This window comes from Schistocerca serialis, chromosome 1 (assembly GCF_023864345.2).
Source record: "Schistocerca serialis cubense isolate TAMUIC-IGC-003099 chromosome 1, iqSchSeri2.2, whole genome shotgun sequence".
Taxonomy (NCBI): Eukaryota; Metazoa; Arthropoda; class Insecta; order Orthoptera; family Acrididae; genus Schistocerca; species Schistocerca serialis.
In genome coordinates, this window is record NC_064638.1 from 659,243,348 (window position 1) to 659,266,830 (window position 23,483).

The following is a 23,483-nucleotide window of genomic DNA, read 5'->3' on the forward strand; positions in this document are numbered from 1 at the left end:
TATCAATAATATTTGTAAAACAAATTACCTGTCCTATTGGCGAACATTACCCTCTAGGAAGACAGTGGATGTGGTTTAAGAATGATAGAGCACCACCTAATTTTCTATGCCTTCTACAACAATATCTACTGTAAGCATTCAATGAGCAATGGATTAGTTAGAAGATCCAGTAGTATGATCTCTCCATTCACCTGATTTTTATTCCTTATATTTCTGGCTATGGTGGCATTTAAAGGCACTGGTATATTCCACACCCATCAACAACACTTACATTTGCAAGAGCATGTGTCACATGCATATGATCAAATCCAAGGGAGCCAGATGTATTCACACGAGTTCATGATTCCGTGAGAAGTGGGGCTGATAGATTTTTAAGAATGAATGGTAACAACATTGAGCACCTCCTATAATGTGAAAAAAACTGAGCACTATCTTAGACCAAGTGCTTCATATTTCAATCACTATTTGTTTTCAATCACTATTTGTTTCCAGACATATATGTGACTGTCTGGTTTTGATGAGTATTATTTCCTGTAAGAATATGGGACACTCTTGCAAACACCCTTTGTAAGCTACATACAATATGTGTAATGTATATGGTTCTGTGGTCAATTTCATGTCTCTAACAAATTCATTATTTTTTATATAAATCTACCGTATTTACTCGAATCTAAGCCGCACTTTTTTTCCAGTTTTTGTAATCCAAAAAACCGCCTGCGGCTCAGAATCGAGTGCAAAGCAAGCGGAAGTTCTGAAAAATGTTGCTAGGTGCCGCCACAACTAACTTCTGCCGTCGAATATATGTAGCGCTACACAGGCATCCTTTGTAGGCACAAAGATAAATACTGGCGCCAAAACCTCTGCGTCAGTAAATAAAACGTTTAAAAAAAATTGGAAGACGAGCTTTTTTTCTCCGCCCGAGTTTCGACCTCTGCATTTTCATACATTATCCAACGAAGTAAATACAAATTCCGTATTGTTCATCTTTGAATGTAGCAGAATTTCAATGTACTACGAAAATCTGACTGGCAAGACTGGGATTTTTGTCAATATGGCCAACTCTACGTTCTGAATTTTTTCCTACCTGTGAGAAGAGGTGGTTGCTAATAGGAACCTGATGAAATGTGAATCACATGCAGTATTCTCTTCACCATAAGAATAATACGATTATAAACATTTTGCCATGTATTCTTTCATGTTTGCTTCTATCTCATTTAGATCCTGTCTGCCTAATAAACTATGAAACTAGAGTGAGGCAACATCAAACGCGGAAGAATATACGTACCGTGTCATGTTTATATTTGTATTACTCTTATGCCTAATAGTGATACAGTCAGAAATGAAGCACGGCAACTGACTAGATTTTTAAATCTAAGATGACTAATTTCTGTCTAGAATTTGATGTACTAAAGAAGCGGCTGCAAAGATTTTCAAACGGAGAAAAATTTTCGCCAAACTCTCGTTCAGAACATGTTCTATCATACGCAGTCTATTATTTGGTTCTTGTTGATCATTATCAAAGAAAGCAGCAGTGTAAGTAACAACAAATAGGAGTCTCTTGCCATTGTTTCGCTAATGAGACGATTCCTCTCTTTTTTTAATTGTAGGCGGCGGTAGCGCGCACAAAAGCAAGCCATGCCGCGAGCAGCGACAGGCCGTAAACACGCACTATCAGAATGCGATAAACAATGCATGACACAGTATAGTAATGCATTTTCAGCTTAGAGTGACTGACGTAAACATCTATAACATAGAAAACGGCACTTATCAGATCAAAGCAAAATAAGCAATCGATTCAAACCAGACGAAGCACGTGAAAAAGGAAGGGTATCCGTATAAATACGGACGGAGCGCCTGACGCATAGCAATGGCTACCTGGTAAAGCTTAACTGCTAAGCTTACAACTCGAACCAAACTACTGTAGCTGTATCGTCATTCATTCGACCTAAATTGTGTCTCATATTACAATGGACCAACTTTGTTTCGATTTGGAGGTTCGGGCTAAAACTTTTCTCTCCCCTTGAATTTTGAGGCTCAAATTTCAGGTGCGGCTTAGATTTGGGATTTTTTTTTTTTCCCTTTATTTCGAGGCTCATTTTTCAGGTGCGGCTTAGATTCGAGTGCGGCTTAGATTCGAGTAAATACGGTAATGTGTAGTCAGGGTAATTACCCCCTCTTGCCCCCTCCCCCTTTCAGATGCCTACGTAGTCACCATATTTTGTAATTTGTGAAGTGTTATAACTTCCCTAGTCAACTTCCCCACATCAGTCTGAAACATGATTTTTTTCACCTCATTGCATACAATTTTCAAATGATTTGGTCTGTTGTAAAGAAATGTTTTCTGTTTTTGACATGTACTGTATTACATGTACATTTACTACACAGATTTAATTTTACAGCACCAAGTAAAATTCAGTTCAATTCAACAATATTAGGAAAAGGATTGACTGCTACTCACCTTAAAGATGACTCTTGGAGTTTCAGACAGACACAATGTAAAGGCTGTTACGTATTATACCTTTTGACTAAAGCGTTCTTCAGCAAAGAAAAGACACATAACCCCCCGCCCCCCTCACACCACCCCACCCCCCACACACACACATACATATTCACACAAGCAACCACATCTCACACATACACGACCACTCCCAGCAGAATCTCTCACCTGGTAGTGGTAGCGGTCACGTGTGCGAGAGATGTGCTTGCTTGTGTGAATATGTGTGTTCTCTTTGCTGAAGAAAGCTTTCACCAAAAGCTATAATGTATAATAGTCTTTTTGTTGTGCCTGTCTGTAACAAAGGGCCATATTTACAGTGAGTAGCAATATATCCTTTTCTTAACATGTTGATATTTCAACCTGGACTTTCCATAGTTTGAAATACACTAATAACTACATATAAGCAGTATTTATTTCCATTATCAACTGGACAGACTGTAATAATATTATCAATGCAGGTCATCAATGTAATTTTTTACTCTCAAACTACCTCATTAAACTGGATTTCTGAATTAAGCCGCGATCATTGTTCTCATGAATTCAAGCAGTTCTGCCACAAATAAGCTTTTGCCCCACAAGGGCTTTGTCAGAAATAGATGACAGACACACACACACACACACACACACACACACACACACACACACACTCAAACGCAACTTACACACACACACACACACACACACACACACACACACACACTCAAACGCAACTTACACACACTTGATTGCAGTTTCTTGCAGCTGAAGCCATACTGCAAGCAACAGCAGCAGTGCATGATTAGAGTGGCAACTGGGTTTGGGGTGAGGAGGAGGCTGGGTAGTGGAGGGGTAAGCATAGAGTACAGTAGGGGTGGGGGACAGACAGTCAAGTGCTGCTGAAGAGTGTGCAGGGACAAGGTGGAGAGAGGGTAGGGTCGCTAGGTGTAGTTGGGAGGTTAGTTCAAACGCAGTGGGGGGGGGGGGGGGGGTTAGCATAAAAAGAGAGAAGGAAAGACTGGTTGCGATGGTGAAATGGGGGCTATTTAGTGCTGGAATGGGAACAGGAAAGGAGGTGGATGGGTGACGACAATGAGTAACGAAGGTTGAGGCCAGGAGGGTTATGGGAACAAAGGATATGTTGCAGGGAGTGTTCCCACCTGTGCAATTCATAAAAGCTGGTGTTGGTGGGAAAGATCCATGTGACACAGGCTGTGAAGCACTCAGCGAAATGAAGGATGTCATGTTGGGTAGCGTGCTCAGCAACAGGGTGGTCCAGTTGTTTTTTGACCACAACTTGTCGGTGGCCATTCATACGAACAGACAGCTTGTTGGTTGTCATGCCTGCATAGAATGCAGCACAGTAGTTGCAGCTTTCCTTGTAGATCACATGACTGGTTTCACAGGTAACCCTGCCTTTGAAGGGATAGGTGATGTTTGTGACCGGACTGGAGTAAGTGGTGGTGGGAGGATGTATGGGACAGGTCTTGCCATCTAGGACTATTACAGAGGTATGAGCGATGAGGTAAGGGGCTGGGAGCAGCAGTTGTGAAAGGATGGACAAGTATCTTGAGTATGTTTGTTGGATGGTGGAATACCACTGTGGGAGGGGCAGGAAGATTAGAGGGCAGGGTATTTCTTATTTAAGGACACAACAAGAGGTAGTCGAAAACTTGGTGGAGAATGTAATTAGTTGCTCCAGTCCTGGGTGGTACTGAGTTACACACTAAAGCTTCAGTCACTGATGTGGGATATTGTGGTGATATTATGTTTTCAGTTGTGCCCTAGCATGTCAAGCCCAATCGACTATTTACGTATATGGTTGCCCTTAACAAATATATACAAAGACATGCCCAAATAAGTAATCAAGACATGCATAAATGAAAAATAAACCAGTCATAATAATATTATTCGCACATCACAGATGAGAATACTATACATCTACATGACACACAGAATCAAACAAAAGTACACTTTATACTACAATAATGTTTATAAAAGAGTTATACACCAGGAATACCAATATGGAAAACACACAAGACACTTAGAATTAAGGCAAGTGACATAAAAGTTGACCTTAAGTAGTATTGTTCATCAAAGAGTTTTATAAAATCGATACAGAATGAATATTATGTCAAACATCTGGTCACACAAAACAATAAATTTTTTTGATGACATACTTTATTGGACCAATATGGGTATGCCATATAGGATGGGATGGGTAGCACCTTGACATTTTTGTCAACAGTGCATATGTTTTATTTATTTATTTATTTATTTATTGTTCAGTGGGACCAAATTAAGGAGAAGTCTCCATGGTCATGGAACGAGTCAATTCATGAAATTATAACACGATATTAGAAACAGATAAAATGAAATATAAAAAAACATATTCAGGTGACAAGTCGTAAGTTTAAATGAAGAAAATCGACAATGTAACACTGGAATTTGCTTAATTTTTTAGCTCTTCCAGGAGCTCCTCAACAGAATAGACCTGTATAAGACACAAAAATATCATTGGTGCCTTCTATCACATAACATAATCAATATATATATTGTATGCATCCTTGCTCTTTAGGAGGCCTCCTTCTCATTCACTAGGTTACATAGTGTCAGCTGTGTGAGCCACAAGGACAGACTCAAATGCCAACAAAAAATTTGTTCATGTACCTAACTTTGTGTATCCTTAACTTTAACATCCAAATCTAAAAACAAATCTGTGTGTACTTAACTTTTTACTTCACGAGATTTTAACCAATCCTTAAATTCTAACACACAAAATAATCCTAACACGTTTCAGTCAACATTTCATGCACTACTTAGCAAACATAAGATGTCTTCTCCACCATCTGCAAGCTACCTTTGGTACACCTCTTATGCTGCAACAGAAATCTCATCAAATATGTCTGGTGTCACCTTCCACACTAGAGTCACTACATTGAACACCTCGCATGGTAATACGATAAAACATGGATCCATCACACTGCACTACAGTTGAATATATACAGAAAACAAACAAAAATGAAGGAATTACATGAGCTGCATGACAATCCTGTGCTATGGGAAGTATCATGCTGTCGAATGCAGGCGGCTCCTCTCAGCCTTGCACTGTGCATCGCGATGGTGCATGAAACCCAGGCACACACACACATGTAACTAACTTCACATGCACACCAAGTGTCTCACAGTCCACACACACACACGCAAAAATGACAGCCTAAGCACAATAAATGGGTGCTAATTACTACAACAGAAAATCTATTAACAAAATGCAGCTTGTTGTTAAGAAAAATCTACAATTTTCGACTGTGCTCTCAGGCTGCAGGTGTTAAACAACCCCACCTCATGCTTGCTATCATAAATTAGGTGCTACTACCTGTTGCACCAAGTTTTGGCCCTCATACAGATGGAAGAACTTTGTTATCTTTTTCTTTATGACATCCAACGCCCTATACTCAGTCCCCGATCTCATAAGTCTTCATCCTTTTTCCCTGTTCCCTTTCGATTCTTTTCATTGTGTCCTCCATCATAAACTCTCAGGCTTGATTCATGCATTGCTGCCCATCAGGAGTTTGAAAGTCCTGACAGTTGGTTTCTGGAACTGTATGTCTGTTGGTCTGTATCCTATACTGCAATGCACAGCTTCACTGAAGTATGTCTCTATCTTTGGTAGGTACTGGACCCAGGCATTGTGCCTGTCAGAAACCAATATTCTAAAGAACACTCCCAGCTGGCACATGTATTGTTCTGCAGGGCTGGATTGAGATTTTGTAATTGAGGAGAACATCACTTTGATCCCTTCCTTTTCTAATCCTGCCCTCCATCTCGCAGATGTGAAAATTGTAGCATGGTCTAAGAGGACTCTCTTGGGCCTACCACATGTGTGCACATAATCTTCCATCAACATTTTTACACAGCTTTTCGCTCTGATGTGGTTTGTATCATAAAGCCTGAAGAAGCGCGCTGATAACCACGCAGTTGAGCGCCCCACAAACCTAACATCATAAGCCTGAAGTGCTTAGTACAAATAAATGCGTCCACAACAACGAAAATAAACTGCTGCCTGAACTGCCCCTTTGGCAGACCATTTTATGCTTCTGGTATGATGGCATTCATTTCACCTTGCACAATCACATCTGGACGTTTTAAATGCCGGCACATGTCGCATTTCCTAACTTTCTGTCTGAGAATGGCATGTTCCCACTCCTTGGCAATTGTCACATACAACTTCGTTGCCCTTCAGTGGCCAAGGTGGTGGTGATAACATTCAAGTAAATCTTCCAAAAGTGCGTCAGGGAGTGAAATTTTCCACCTTCATCCTTTCACATTCCACCGGAAATGTACTCTCTGCTCTATCGTGCACAATGGAGCAGTACTTCTAGTTCATCCTCTCCACTAATGCAGTACATCAGAAAGTCCTTCGAACCATTGTTGTAACATTGCCATTATAACTTCATTATTTTCTCGGGTGACATTTTCGTCGCCGTCCTCCCGTTAAAGATTTTGTCTTAAACAGTTGGCAAATTTATTTTGTTTACACCAGCAATAAACAATTTCCAGATCGAATTTCTGCATCGCCAGGGCCCAACGCATCACTCTGTTACTCGTGTATCTGACAGCTCTTAGGAACGTAGGATCATGGTGGTCTGTATATTAACGAGTTTTGCACCCAAGCAGGTAACTTCTAAACCAGTTTGTTGCATAGACAATCTCAGCCAGCATTTCTAGTTCTGTCGTGAAATACTGTGTTTCACACCCAGTAGTTTCGAGCTATCTGTGGCCACAATGTGCACATTTCCTGTTGTAGACATCCCCCAATGCCTTGTGCACTTGCATCTATGAAGAGATGGAAAAGTGCCAAGAAGCCACAATGTGCCAAACAAATACTGTCATGAAATGCAATCTTAATCTTCTCGGACACATTTTCCTCCTCGTTTCCCCAGCTCCACTTCTTGCCGTTCTTCAACAGAGCATGTGGAAGACTCAACATCTGCAAGAAGTTGACAATATGCCCCCTGTAAAATGAAATCAGCTCCAAGAACTGTCTTCCTTGTCGCACCCGGGATGGCCATTTCATTTTTTTTGATTTCCACCAATTTGCACTTTTCTTGACAGATACCTTCTGGCGAGATCTCGAACCCAAGATATACCAGGTTCACTTTGTCAGGCCTGAGCATCATGCCATATCTCTGAAGTACCACCAGCAGCTGCTTTATGTGGTACATGTTTCTTTAAATGTTGCAGACGCTACAATTATGTCGTTGATGTAGCCACCACAAAATTCCCTCATGTCTGGTGTGACTATACATTTCAGGGCCCTCAAAAATGCCAAACTTATGCCCTTAGGCCCGAATTGTACTTGGTTATACATATACTGTCTCCCTTAGAATAGGAAAGCAGTGTATTTTTGGCAGGATGGATGGAGCTCAACTTGACTGAAAACTGGCTTTAATGTCAAAGATTGACAGCTAAATTTTCCCCAAGAACTGGGGCAGTATGTCCTGGATAGGTTCCAGCCTTGTTCTGTCTACCTCAATGTGATCATTTAACACCCTTGCATCAAAGCAACAATGGTCCAGTCTGTCTTTCTTAAGCACTGTAGGAGTAATTTCACTACATAAAGGAAAACACTTGTGTGGAATTTATACTGTGAACGACCACCTTTATTGTACCGCACAAACACAATTGATACATACATTAACGCGGGAAACGAACACTCCTCGTGTCCTCCAAAGAACCCCACTCGTAAAGAGAATCTCTCAGTGTCTTGTCGACTATCGACTTGTCACTCCCACACAGCCCCCCCCCCCCCCCCCTGAAGTGCGGAGCACCCGGTATGGTGGGGTACTTAAACTTCACCTCTCGGCCTGCCCGAGTGCGGATAGTGCGGGTGTGGGTGCTGCTTGATGATTCCGTTGCTGCATTAGGTCCCCTGGTCTGGGGCTCATGTGGGTCACAGCTGTCTGGTTTTGCGGAAGGTGTGGGTTCATTGCAAGTTGTGTCTGAAGTCATCTGTGAGACTGTAGTCGGTGCTGTCATTGTCCAAGCGGGTTTTACTCGCTCAGTGGAAACCTTGGTCGACTTTCCCAGGAGGAGGATATCCATTGTGTGTGTGTCCCGTCCTAGCACTTGGTATGGTCCAGGTTGCATATCACTAGCGTGAACTGTTCAAAATCGTTGACTATTTGTTGCTGCACGAAAATGTTCTCCATAATAGCGAACCAAATTTCCGGACGCTCGGGAACGAAAGGTGGGGGTCGAATTTGTAACCGCAACGCGGGTGGGCCACGATCGCTGGCAAACGGAAAGTGCAAAACTCGTGGGAGCGGTACCGACACGGGTGATGAAAACGGGGGCACTTTGGGTCTGATATCGGCGTGTCCTGCACGCTGGTTGTGCGAGGCAATGTCCTGTGGCAGCGGCGCGGGACCCGCCGGCACACGCAGCATGGTTGGAAACGTCACGTCGTGGGCGAAGTCGGTTTGAGATGTAGGCGTCCGTGGCACTGTAAACTGAGGGTTTTGCTGCATCATGTCGAGGTCCTTGTTGATGTTTTGGATGATGCCGTCAATGTCGCAAAAGAGGTTCTGTGCAGACGACATGTCGATACGAGATGTCGCAGAAAATATCTCAAGAAGCTTGCCTACTGTCACACTGCTTAGTTACGGGGTCACCACTTATGTAGGAGTAATTTCACTACATAATGGAAAACACTTGTGTGGAATTTATACTGTGAACGACCACCTTTATTGTACCGCACAAACACAATTGATACATACGTTAACACGGGAAACGAACACTCCTCATGTCCTCCAAAGAACCCCGCTCGTAAAGAGAGTCTCTCAGTGTCTTGTCGACTATCGAGTTGTCACTCCCACAGCACAATCGCGAGCAGATTAAAATATTCTGACGCAGCCCGTGATGTGACTCTGGCTGCCTCCATCACCTGTACCGCTTCCCTGGTAGCTTTTTGGTGCTTCCAGGCCACTGAGTATGCTTTCCTTGCGGCGGCCGGTTACATGTTACTCTAAACTTGTGGACCGCTCCCAGAAATCTTCCCGGCAGGAATAAAGAATGTATCCTTGAATTCCATGATTTTCCACCTCTTGCCTCTGCTGCAGGTTCAACCCTGGATTAGCTTAAATACTCTTTCTAATTATTTCCATTGAATCAACTTCCGCATTATCTACACACACTCATGGCTGATCATCTGTTCAAAGGGTATCACCTACCATGTACCTTGTTTCTGAGTGGGATGTGATCAATTTATCTCGCCACTTCAATGCAACTCTGAAAAATGTCTTACTTTTGCATATTTTGCGACTTTGGAGGAAACAACATTGTCTTCTATTGCTGGTGAGTGGGCTTTAGTACTTCTGTGACATACTTCACAGTGCTCCTCTGCCACTCTGCAATTGCTTTCGCATTCTACATTCCACATGTGTTTCTCTGTTACTGCGGGGGCTTCGCCTTCAATGATTTTCATTGTCTCAGAGCACTTGTCATCACGGCATTTGACTGTTGTCTCATCTGTATATCATTATGTTTCGTTTTGAGCATGTCATCTATACTCACATGGGGTCATGGGGTATCATGGGAGTGTGCTCATTAATGGCCCTCTAAATCCTAATAGAACTTGTGGGAGGGTCTCTAACTCATGACCAATGGCATCATGTCCCATCAGATACTCTTTCATTGGCTGCGTACATGGGATCATCATCACAACTTTCAGACAGCAAACTGACTCCATCTGGAACCCATCTCCCTCTAATAAATCAGCTTTTAGCTCCTGTGGCCCATCTATGAAAATTTCCTCATCCTCCTTACATTTTACTAAATTAACTATGCCCTAAAAGCCCTCTGCACCCTATGCGATCTGACCTTCAAACTAACTGACCACGGTTTTAGTGGTCCAATTCATGACTACCACTCTACTCGAGAGTATGTCACTACCAATAATAAAATCAAGTGACAACTGACAGATGACAATTCCATTAACCTGGAAGCTACTCCTTCCGCCACTTAGCGACGCCAAAATCTGCTTCTCTACCTCCTTCCTTTTTGCCCAAAAAGTGGGAGTTAGTGAGATTCCTCTTATGGGTATCTCAGCTAATTTACTACCACTTTCTACCAGCTTTGAGTAAAAAAGACATTGAAAATGCTGTCACTTCTGACCCAGAATCCAGACATGCTCTTGTCTTAATTCCTTCCACTGTTATTTCAATAAGGGGACACTGATTGTCCGCTTTTCCGGCAACTTTGGGTCATCACAGTACTGGTCAGTGTCGTCTTGCGCTTGTGATTGGCAGTACCGCACATTGCATATGTGATGGCCCTTCTCTACCATGGTGTCCCCTGCAATATCTCATTTTCTCAGATCATTTATTTGTGTGATCTCACTCTCCTCTGCCTGAGGTGGGGTCAGAGGTGGTGAACCTGCATTATTCTCATGGCCTCTCCAATAATGCGATGCTTGCATGCAGCTCACGTGGCATCTTTGGTTTGGCATTTTGTTCCTGGCTTGTTCTCCATGGTGTGGAGCATGACGTCTATCTCACTCTTGCCTATTCCGATCTTCTCTCCCTCGTCCATGGTTTCACCGATTCTGTCTGTCATTGCAGTGCACAAACCCTTGTGGCACCCTATTTTCTGTCCTAATTGCGTGTCCATTTGCTGTCCTTTGTTTCTCCTGCTCTTCGGTTTCGTCCAAGGATCTTAAAATATTGAGTAACTGTTCTCTTGACAGTGCCCCGATGAGTGAACCTTGTGTATGAGCAGGAAATGTGAGCACATCACGTTGCACACGTTGCACCATTCCTCATCTGACATTTTGTCATCCATGTAACGCGCTAGAATGACAAAGTGAGCAGGATATGTTGCCATGGATTGGCGTGACTGTGGCTCATACTGTCTCCGATATATATACTCATTTTTGCACTCGCCTTTGTGGGCATGTTCCAGTACCTTGCCAGAAATTTAGTGCAGTAATCCTTGTAACTACTGTTCTCGCAAATTGTAACATCAAACCAGCCAGCCTCCTCCTGATGAGCATCTGCCATGCAGCAAGTAAAGCATTACATTCCGCCACTCCTTTTGCACGCAAATACACATCTAAATTCTTTAGGTATGTCTTTGGGTGAGTGCTGTGCATTCGGCCAAACTTGGGCAATGGCATGTCCACCCCATGCATTGGTAGTGTGGCCTGCAAATTCGTTGGGGTGACCTTCATTACAGGGACATTACCTTGTCGCATTGCAGGCACTTCTTGTCCAAGGACTAACACTATTCTTTGTGTTTCCTTGGATGATTTACTTTCCTCATCTATGTGCACAGAGACATCAATCATCTTTGCCTTCACCCACGTTTCTAAGCTGCGAACCTTCATTTCACACTCTTTTCCCCCTCGTCAATGCTATTGATGACCTCTGTCTGTAGATTTTCAGTTTAGATCTTCAGTTCATTCCTAACTTCAGCAGTCTGCCCATCATGCTTTTGATTGCAAAGTTTTAGCACAGTTTCCAGTCTTTCAAACCAGGTTTTATTCTCTTCCCTCATGGCTGTTCACTGTGAAGTGTAGTTTTCTAAGATCACAAGAGTTTGATCCAGTGGACTCTGATGGATACCCCACAGAAAAGCCTTGTGTTTCGTCACTCACCCCCAAAATTTACTCAACTGACTTGGCTGTTTTCATATTTATCAGTCTCCCAGACCTCAGCTGCATAGAAAAACGAAACTAAAAACCAAAAGCACTCCACAGAACAAACAGATAAACAATGTGATGCTGCTGGCAATGCTGGTATTCACTAACAGAACAATGAAATCATGGAACAGAATAATCACAACAACAAACTACACGTTCTAAAACTGCTTCATCAAATATGGGGGAATTTGTGGGAACTGAAACTAAATATAGTAGCTACCACTATATCTGCTCTGTATGCTCATTTGAAACACATCCACCACACAAAAATACACCATCCATCCTCCTGACATCACATATGCTAATAAAGGAATGGAAAGTCTTCCTGAGTCGTTTCTCAAAAGTTATAATTTCTCAAAAGTTATAAGTTCTCTCACTAACAATAACGTGAGAATGAAGTCAAATTGAAGCACCATGTTGGACGCCAAAAATGTGGTGAACTGATAATTCTTCTCTGCTGTTGGACTTCAAATGACGAGCAGATGGCTAATGGGATTGCCCCACATTGCGTGCCAAAGATATGGTGAACTGGGAATTCTTCTCTGCCGTCAGATTGTTAATATGATCAAAACATGAAAAACATGTATTTATTTCAATGTCGTTTACACAAACCAAAACCAAAACAAAATTACAAATCTCAATCTTGAACGGAGCGTCACTTGAGAACTGTGCCGCACGAGTTGGCTGCCCTCATCAGGAATTGCAGCTTTGCAGCGAAGGTCACGTACAATCCCCACATTGTCTGCCTGTTGTCAGTTGCATGGCTGAATTTTGGAAATGGATGGAAGACACCTCATGTCCTCTTGTTTCCACACTGTCTCAATGACTGTCCCTTTTTGCAGCTCATCCATCTCTTAGCTCAACTCCTCTTCAAAATTTTCTTCCTATTGTTGTTGTCATTGGCAGACTAAATTTTCAATGCAGCCCAGTGATAGTTCGCTGTTTCATGACCACGCCTCTCTGCACAGGGTGGAAATTTCCCATCTGGCGTGGGCTCTTGTGTGCCTCAGGAACTGGCATCTTTATCACAATTTCACATTCTTATGACATTTTTCTGCATTTCAGTGCAGTTGTGAGAGCAGCTACACAACACTTCTTTGCAACAGCTCTCTCTCTCTCTCTCTCTCTCTCTCTCTCTCTCTCTCTCTCTCTCTCTCTCTCTTGCTCTCTCTCTCTGCCTGAGACCTGGACAGACTCAAGTTTGGACTTCATCTCTCAGAGTCTGCTGGCATCCGTGATGTATAAGGAACATCCCTACTGTTGAGAAAAAATCTTATTAAGAACGCTGACTTCTTTTACACACCTTCCTGCACAAATTCTTCACACAATTGTCAACACATTCCTTCTTTCTAAGGCAGGTAAAATGACTGCCACCAGGTCAGAAGAAGTCACATGATTTTGTGCGTGCATTCTTGACCTTCCTAAGGGCTGCAGGCATCCATCAGTTATTGCCATGTGTCTGAAATTGAGCGAGGTGAGGGTGTCCTCATGGCTTCCTGGCTTTCTCCTCCTCCTTGGCTGCTGTTATTGCAAGTTGTTGGAAGTGGTCGTGACTGGAAGTATCAATAGCTTTTTTCCTTTTTTAAAAAAATCCTAAAACAAAAAAATATCCTAACAAAATTTTGAAAACTGGGAATGGAGAGCTAGAAACATAACATCAACAGCCAAGACAATGTGCTAGGACCATATCTGAATGTGGTGAATAGTGACAGTAAAACAATTTACACAGAACTATGCATAGAAAAGACACAAGGTGTACTGATACTATATATATGTGGAATACAGCTGCAGGTACATATACATTTTGTTCCTTCTTTCTACCAAAGGTGCCTCTGCAGTCTTACAATATGTCAATACAGCACCTACTTTGCCTTTAGCAGCTATTTGCATTAACTACTTTTTTCATTGTTACTTTGTTCTTGTCCTATCCACAGCTTCCTTTTTTCCTAATTGTTTCTCTTCATCTCAATGTCATATTGTTAATGTCTTCTGTAACGATCTTTCCATCTTCCCCCTTCCCCCCCCCCCCCCCCCCCCTCCCCTACATTCTGTGACGCTGTGTGTGTCAATCATAAGTACTTATGGTACTTCTTTTTCTCCCTCTCCCCGTGTGTGTGTGTGTGTGTGTGTGTGTGTGTGTGTGTGTGTGTGTGTGTGTGTGCATGTGTGCACATGTTTTATAATTTGCTGTTTTTAATTACTTGTACCCAAAATGTGTTGTATTATAATATTATGCATCTTAAGTAAATTGATTTTCAGCCAATAACAGATGCCTTCATTTCAACAGCTACACCTTTCTTGTATCTGTATGATGACCCAGTTGCTGTATATCACACCTTCCGGGCTTTCTATATGCGCTATCTGTTTCGACTCCATGAGGTGTCATCTCATCAACAAGGAATACTTTGTCTGTGCTTGCTGTTTGAGAAGTTATTACAGCGTCATGAGTCACAGCTCTGGTTTCATTTCAAACACATTAAGATTCAGCCGTAAGTATTAATTTTGATTACTGAACTGTTCTGTTTGTATGTACAGTAAAAGCCTCCTATAACCCAGTTGTCGGAATACATGCTGTATCCCCGCATTACGGCATAAATGTAATATATTGAGAGTGATCTGTGAAATGACAGACTATGCATGGAAAGTTTGTAAAAGCATATAATTCATTGTTATACTGTGCTACATATTGTTCAATGTTTAAATTTAAAGAACATCAAAGATAAAACTGTTAAAGAACTTACCAAATATAGCAGTTAGGTAAACTTTACTCAAACAGCTACCAAACATAAACTGTACAGTAACTTCAAGTAAATCACTGTACTTCAGTATGGTATAAAAATACTTTACAAAAGACATAACTATGTACATTACTGTCTGCAGGCTATTGTAGGCTCGTTTTTCCACTGCTGTAAAGAAGTCAATAAATGTTTTAGGTGGGTCATTTAAAGCATTTTCATTTGCATGTTTTTTAATGATCATCAAGTGCCAACACTGAATATGATTTTCTTCATTCAGTCTCTCCATCCACATAATCAATAGGTTTGTAATTTTCACATGTGCTGGGCTTACCTTCGCCTTTATCATTTTGAGACTGCAGATATGTTACTTGTGAGCATAGTAAAAATTTCACAACATGTATATTCCAGGGTATTCATACTGCATTATATTAGACTTTACAGTATTTCTCTTATTTTCTTATCAAGTTGTTTTGACCTTGGCCCACAGCACTATAAAAAATGTTTATATGTTTGCAGTAGCCTTCAGTCCAAAGAGTGACTTGATCCAGGTCCCCATGCTAGCCTGCCCTGTGCAAGCCTTTTCACCTCTGCATAGCATACTTTCATTTGGACTTGCTTACCATATTCATCCCTTCGTCTCCCTCAACAGTTCTTACTTCCATTACCAAATTGATAATTTCTTTCTGCTACAAGATATCTCCTATCAATTGATCCCTCCTTTTAGTCGAGCTCTGTCACAAATTCATAATAATATTAAAAGGATAATTGCTATTCACCATATAACCAAGTGGCAGATAGTCACAACAAAATGCCTGTTGTAAACTGACCTTTCAGCCAGGAAGACCTTCTTCTAAAGTAGGCAACACACACACACACACACACACACACACACACACACACACACACATATAGGCGCACGCCTGCACGAGCACACCTGTGCACAAACATATGACCACAGTCTCTGGCAGCTGGAGCCAGACTGCGAGCAGCAGCACATGATGGGAAAGGCAACCAGGTGGGGGTAAGGAGGAGGCTGGGTCAGAGACGGGGAAGAATGCAGGGTAGGGGTGGGGGGAGGTAAGGTGCTGCTGTGCCAATGTGTAGGGACAAGGTGGAGAGTAGGGCAGCTGGGTGGAATCGAGAGTTTAGACAGAGGGCGAGGGTGAGAGGTAGGAAGGGGGGGGGGGGGGGGGGGAGGTAGCGGAAAAGGAGAGAAGTGAAAAGACTGAGTGCGCTGGTGGAGTAGAGTACTGTGTAGTGCTGGAATGGGAACAGTGAAGGGGCTACTAGATGGGTAAGGTCAATGACTAACGAAGGTTAATGCCAGGATGGTTATGAAATATATAGCAGGGAGACTTCCCACCAGCACAATTCAGAATAACTGGTGTTGGTGGGAAAAATCCAGATGGCACAGGCTGTGAATCAGCCATTGAAATGAGAAATGTCATGCTGTGTGTCATGTTCAGCAATGGGTGGTCTAGTTGTTTCTTGACCATGGTTTGTCAGTAGTCATTTATGCAGACAGACAGCTTGTTGGTTGTCATGCCCATACAGAATGCAGCACAGTGGTTGCAGCTTAGTTTGTAAAGCACATGACTGGTTTCACAGGTAGCCTCTGATGGAATAGGTCATGTTTGTGACTGGACTGGAGAAGGTGGTGGTGGGAGGCTGTATGGGACAGGTCCTGCATCTATGTCAATTACAGCGATATGAGCCATGAGGCAAGGGGTTGGGAATAGGGGTTATGTAGGGATGGATGAGGATATTGTGTAGGTTTGGTGGGCGGTGGAACACCTCTGTGGGAGAGGTAGGAAGGATAGTGGGTAGGATATTTCTCATTTCAGAACATGATGAGAGGTAGTCAAAACGCTGGCGGAGAATTTAATTCAGCTGCTTCAGGCCTGGGTGGAACTGAGTCACAACTTGAATGCTCCTCTGTGGCCAGATGGTGGGACTTTAAGAAGTGGTGGGTGACTGGAAAGATAAAGCTCAGGACATCTGTTTTTGTACAAGGCTGGGAGAGTAATTATGACGTGTAAAGGGTTCAGTGAGAGCGACTGCTCATCACTATATATCTGATGGCCATACGTTGCTAGGCTGTATGGAAGGGACTTCTTCTTGTGAAAAGGTTGGCGAGTGCCGAAGTGGAGATATTGCTGGTGGTTGGTAGATTTGATGTGGATTAAGGTACAGATGTAGCCATCTTTGAGTTGGAAGTTAACATTGAGAAAGGTGGCTTGTTGGATTGAGTAGGACAAGGTGGCACAAATGGGGGAGAAGGTATTGAGGTTCTGGAGGAATCTGGACAGGGTGTCCTCACCCTTTATCTAAATCACAAAGATGCCATTGATGAATATGAACCAGATGAGGGGTTTGGGATTTCTGGGTGTTTAATAAGGATTCCTCTAGATGGCCCATGAATAGGTTGGCATTGGATCATGCCATGCAGGTGTGATAGCCTTACCCTGGATTTGTTTGTAGTTAATACCTGCAAAGGAGAAGTAATTTAGGGTGAGGATATATTTGGTCATGGCAACTAGGAAGTGGGTTCCAGAATGAGATTTTCACTCTGCAGCGGAGTGTGCGCTGGTATGAAACTTCCTGGCAGATTAAAACTGTGTGCCCGACCGAAACTCGAACTCGGGACCTTTGCCTTTCGCGGGCAAGTGCTCGCGAAAGGCAAAGGTCCCGAGTTCGAGTCTCGGTCGGGCACACAGTTTTAATCTGCCAGGAAGTTTCAGGAAGTGGGTTGTTGGTTTGGAATCCTTCAGATGTTGGGAAAGATAGTGTTCAATAGTGGTAATGCTATGGGCATTAGGGATGCTAGTGTAAAGTAAAGTGACATTGATAGTGACAAGCAGGGCACTGTGTGTTAAAAGGAACAGGAATTGTGGAGAATCAGTGGAGGAAATTGTTGGTATCTTTCATATACTAAACTTTTCTGTATTGACGCAGATGGAAGGAGCAAGGATCCATAGTGGTGGAAAAATCGAGTAAAAATATGTAAATAACATCCGAAAGAATTTGCAAAAATGCACCAAAATACATGGCAAAGCACGTAAAAAATTAAATAGATGAAACAAGGGAAAACAAAATGAAATATGAGGGAGCAGGCTGATAGTGAAAGGCAAAAACCAACTGAAATTAGTGTGAAACCACAGTGAGATCAAAGAAAAAATAATAAAATTTTGTAATGTGGGTTACAGGTCTATGGATGGATAAGTGTGAAGAAGGGAGATGGCATATGTGACTAGATTAAGCAAAATTAATAGATGCAAACTGGGATGGAGTGGAGGGTGTGTAGGGGTTGGTAGGATGAGATGCAAGCTCATGTGCCACAGGAAAGGTATGGGAAATAATACGCAAAAATAAGCAAGAGTGACATAGGGAGAGTGATCAATTTAGAGGTATAGGATTAACAATATTGGCAAGAGTAATGTGGGATATGAGATGCTGCAGCAACTATCAGCATGGTCTTGTTGTCGACTGCTTTTGCAGCAGAGATGGTTGATCAACTATGGTCCGTAAGTAGAGGTGCAGTGCAGTTTGTAAGACAACAAGAGAAACACAGCTAAGAAGAGAAAGAAGGATGGACACTGAGTACAATAATGCATTAGAAAATAGCAACAAAGGAAAACAGCACAGGGTTAGGATGGAAGAAAATCCATCAGGCAAAATCAAACAATGGAATATCCTGGATGGTATGTGACAATATTATTGTCTGAGACTGCAGTCACATGTGTGAATTGCATTTGTGTGAGTGTAAGTGTGTGTGTGTGTGTGTGTGTGTGTGTGTGTGTGTTGTTGACAAAGGCCATTGGCCAAAAGCTTTAATTGTGAGAGTCTTTTTGTTGTACCTATCTGCAACTCAGCATCTCCGCTATATGGTGAGTAGCAACTTTCCCACATGACCACAGTCTGTGGCAGCTGGAGTCAGACTATGAGCAGTGTCACATGATGATGAGTGAGGAAACTGGGTGGGGGAAGGAGGAGGCTGGGGCAGGTAGAGGGAGAGATGCAGGGTAGGGAAGGGGTATGGTAAATGGCTGCTGTGGGGGCATGGAGGATGAGGTGGAGAGTAGGGCAGCTAGGTGCAATCGGGAGATCAGACAGGGAGAGGGGAGGGGGTGGTCGGTAGCAGAAAAGAAGAGAATTGAAAAGACTGGTTGCATTGGTGGTATGGAGGGCTCTGTAGAGATGGGATGGGAACAGACAAGGGGCTAGATGGATAAAGGCAAAGTCTAGTGAAGGTTGAGGCCAGGAGGGTTGTGGGATCATAGAATCTATTGCAAGGAGAGTTTCCACCTGCACAATTCAGAAAAGCTGGTGTTGATGGGAAGGCAGATGGCACAGGCCATGAAACAGTCACTGAATGAAGAATGTAGTATTTGGTGGATAACTCATTTCTCCTTTCAGGGAACAATGAGAGGTAGTCAAAAGCCTGCTGGAGAATATAATTCAGTTGTTCCAATGTTGGATGGTGCTGAAGCATGAGGAGAATATTCCTCAGTGGGTGGATGGTGGGACTTTTGGAGATGATGCATGTATAGGTGACTGAAAGGATGAGGCACAGGAAATCTACTTTTCCAGTATTGGGAGGATACTTATGATCTGTAAAAGCCTCAGTTTGACCCTGGGTTTATTCTGAGAGGGACTGCTCATCTCTCCTTTCTCTGTTTTAAGTGAAACAGAGGACAGAATGATGAGTGATCTCTCTCAATATATACCAAGGGTTTAACAAACTGAACTGCACACTCTACTGATGAACCACAGTTTATCAACTATCACAGCCACACACGAGAGTAGCTACAAGGCCATGCTGATAGTTGATGCAACATCTCATGTCCCACATTACCTCCTCCAATATCATTAGTCCTATACCTCCAAATTGACCACTCTCCCTGCGTCACTCTCACGTATTTTTGTGTGCTATTCCCCATAACTGCCTTTTGGCACATGACCTTGTATCTCATCCTACCAACCACTCACCTCCCTTCACTCCTCCTCTCCATTCCAGTTTGCATCTACTAATTTCACATAATCTAGTCACATCTGTCATCTCCCTTCTTCTCACTTATCCACTCACAGACCTGTAACGACATTACATTTTTTTAATTTTTTTTATTTGATCTCATTGCGGTTTCACATAATCTCATTGTGGTTTTAGCCTTTCACTATCAGCCTGTGCCCTCAGACTTCATATTGTCTCCACTTATTTCATCCTTTACGTGACTTTGTCATGTGTTTGGGTGTATTTTTGCAAATTCTTTCAGATGTAATTCTTTGTCATTTATGTATTTTTACTCATTTTTTTCCACCACCAAGGATCATTGCTCCTTCCATCTGCATCAACACAGAAAAGTTTCCTTATCCGTAGCCAGAACTCAGTCCCACACATCTTTCTTGTGTTGTTGCTTAGCTCAAGGAATCACCTCATATGGTTTTACCATCAAATTATCCATCTCTGGCTGCCACCCTTCCTTCCACAATAACCTCCATCTGATCAGATTCCCCCAGTCCTTTGCTCTCACCAATACAGTGCTGCAAAACTATATCAATCAGGCCCAAACCTCCATGCAATACCTTCTCTCCATCTGTAAAATTCTCCTGCTATGCAGTCTCAAATTCCTGGATCCCATATTGCACACTAAAACTCTTTCCTTCCAGAAACTAGATCAACATGCACAATGCCACCTCAAAAATCCCTCCACCCTGCTTCATTCCTACTCCTGTCTTGGACTACCACTGTTCATCTCTGTGATGTGGATCAAGGGTGAGGACAACGTATTCAGATTTCTTCAGAACCTCAGTATCTTCTCCCCGATTTTCTCTACCTGGTCCTACTCTACAAAACAAGCCATCTTCCTTGATGTTAACTTCTGTTTCAAAGATGGCTAAAGTAGTATCTGTGTCGATATCGAACCTACCAACCACCAGCAATACCTCCACTTCAACACCTGCCACCATTTCCATATCAAGAAGTCCCTTCATATGGCCTATGGCCATCACATATATAGTAATGAGCAGTCTCTCTCACTGAGCCCTCTACAGATTGTAGTTACCCTCCCAGCCTTGTACAAAAACAGATGTCCTGTGCCTTATCTTTTCAGTCACCCACCTCCTCCCAAAGTCTCACCATCCAGCCACAGAAGAGCATTCTCCTTGTGACTCAGTACCAGCTGAATTAAATTCTCTGCCAGGGTTTTGACTACCTCTCATCGTGTCCTGAAATGAGAAATATCCTACCCACTATCCTGCCCACCCCACCCACAGAGGTGTTCCGCTGCCTACCAAGCCTACACAATATCCTCATCCATCCCTACCTAACCCCTGTTCCTAACCCCTTGCCACATGGCTCATATCGCTGTAATTAACATAGATGCAAGACCTGTCCCATACATCCTCCCACCACTATCTACTCCAGTCCAGTCACAAACATGACCTATTCCATCAGAGGCATGGCTACCTGTGAAACCAGTTATGTAATCTACAAACTAAGCTGCAACCACTGTGCTGCATTCTAAGTGTTCATGACAACCAACAAGCTGTCTTTCCACATGAATAGCTGCTGACAAACTGTGGTCAAGAAACAACTGGATGATCCTGTTGCTCAACATGCTGCCCAATTTGACTTTCTTCATTTCAATGACTGCTTCACAGCCTGTGCCACCTGGAACCTTCCCACCAACACCAGCTTTCCCTGCAATATCTCCTTCATTCACATGGCTCTCCTTGGCTCAACTTTTGTTAGTCATTTTCCTTACCCATCTAGCCCCTAGCCCATTCCCATTCCGTCTTTTCTGCTACCATTCCCCTCCCCTCTCTCCCCTGCCCATTGTGTAACCTTCCAATTGCACCTATCTGGCCTACTCTCCACCTCATCATTGCATGCTCCCACAGCAGCACTTTACCATCCCCCACTCCTACCCTGCATCCCTTCCCTCACTGCCCCAGCCTCCTCCTTATTCCCTCCCAGTTGCCTCTCACATCAGACACTGCTGCTTGCACTCTGGCTCCATCTGCCAGAGACTGTGGTCATGGGTCTGTGAGTTGAGTTTGCATAATTGTTTGTATGTGTGTTTGTGTGTGTACACATGTGTGTGTTTTGTCTATTTTTGACAATAGCTTTGTTGGCCAAAATCCCACATTCTGACAGTCTTTTTTGTGCCTATGTGCAACTCAGCGTTTCTGGTATATAGTAATTAGCAACTATCTTTTTCATAATATTGTTAAAATTCCATCCTGGATTTTCCAGTCACGTACTCCTTTTTTCCCCAGTTTGATTCAGTACCTCCTCATTTGTTATTCAACCTACCCATCTAATATTCAACATTCTTCTGTATCACCATATTTCGATAATGTCTATTCTCTTCTTGTCTGATCTGCTTATCTGCACTTTCCACTTCCAGGCTACACACCACCCAAATATCTTCAGAAAAACTGTGTAACACTTACTTTTATATAAGGTATTAACAACTTCCTCTTTTTCAGGAAAGGTTTTCTTGATATAGACCGTCTGTATTTTGTACCCTCTCAGCTTCTTCTATATATCAGTTATTTTGCTGCCCAAATAGTAAAACTCATCTACTACTTTATGTGTCTTGTGACCTAATTCAATTGTTCCAGCAGTGCCTGATTTCATTTGATTACATTCCATTGCACTTGTTTTACTTTTGTTAATATACAACTTGTAACATCTTTTCAATACACTACCTATTCTGTTCAGCTACTTGTCCAAATTTCCTGACGTATTTGTGAGAATTACTATGTCACTGGCAAACCTCAAAATTTTTATTTATTATCCTTGAACTCTAATTCTAATTTCAAATTTTTGTTTGGTTTCCGATACTGCTTGCTCAGTGTACAGAGTGAATAAGATCAGGATAAGCTAAAACTCTGGCTTATCCCTTCTTAAATACAGCTTCCCTTCCATGTTGTTCACCTCTTATAACTGCACTATGGTTTCTGTGCAAACTCTAAATAACCTTCCACTCCATGTATTTTATCTCTTCTACTTTCAAAATTTCAAATAGCATATTCCAGACAATATTGTCAAAAGCTTTATGTAAATTTACAAATGTGATAAATGTAAGTTTTCCTTTCTACAACCTATATTCCAGGATAAGTCATAGGCTCAGTATTGACTCATGTTTCTATGTTTCACCAGGAACCCAAAATGATCTTCCCCAACATCAGCTGCTAAAAATTTTTCCATTCTTCTTCAAATAATTTATGTCACTATTTTGCAGTCATAACATACTATTATTAAATTGATGGTTCAGTAGAATTCATTTCTGTCAGCACCTGCATACTTTGAAACTGGAATTATTCATTCTTGCTTATGTCTGGTGGTATTTTGCCTGTCTAATATACAAGGTGGACATAGTAACACTGACCCAGAAAATATTTACAATAACATTTGTTGATATTCGAACTTTTTTGGATAGTTAGGGTTTTGCTACAGAGCCTGTTTCATGCCATTTCACCAGTGCATTTTGCATTACAGCCTTTGCAGGAGGTTTTGCCAAATAACTTCCAGTTTTAAACAGTTTCAAACAGTTTACAAACATCT

General features: G+C 42.3%; 1 protein-coding gene across 1 annotated transcript in view; it reads left to right on the forward strand.

Moving 5' to 3' along the window:
* The window catches only part of LOC126479317 (TBC1 domain family member 19), a 192,907-nt gene that overhangs the window by 155,055 nt on the left and 14,369 nt on the right, over window positions 1–23,483 (forward strand). The window contains exon 11 of the mRNA XM_050103774.1: window positions 14,461–14,662. Within this exon, the coding sequence (XP_049959731.1) occupies window positions 14,461–14,662 (202 nt within the window). The remainder of the gene's footprint in view (window positions 1–14,460; window positions 14,663–23,483) is intronic.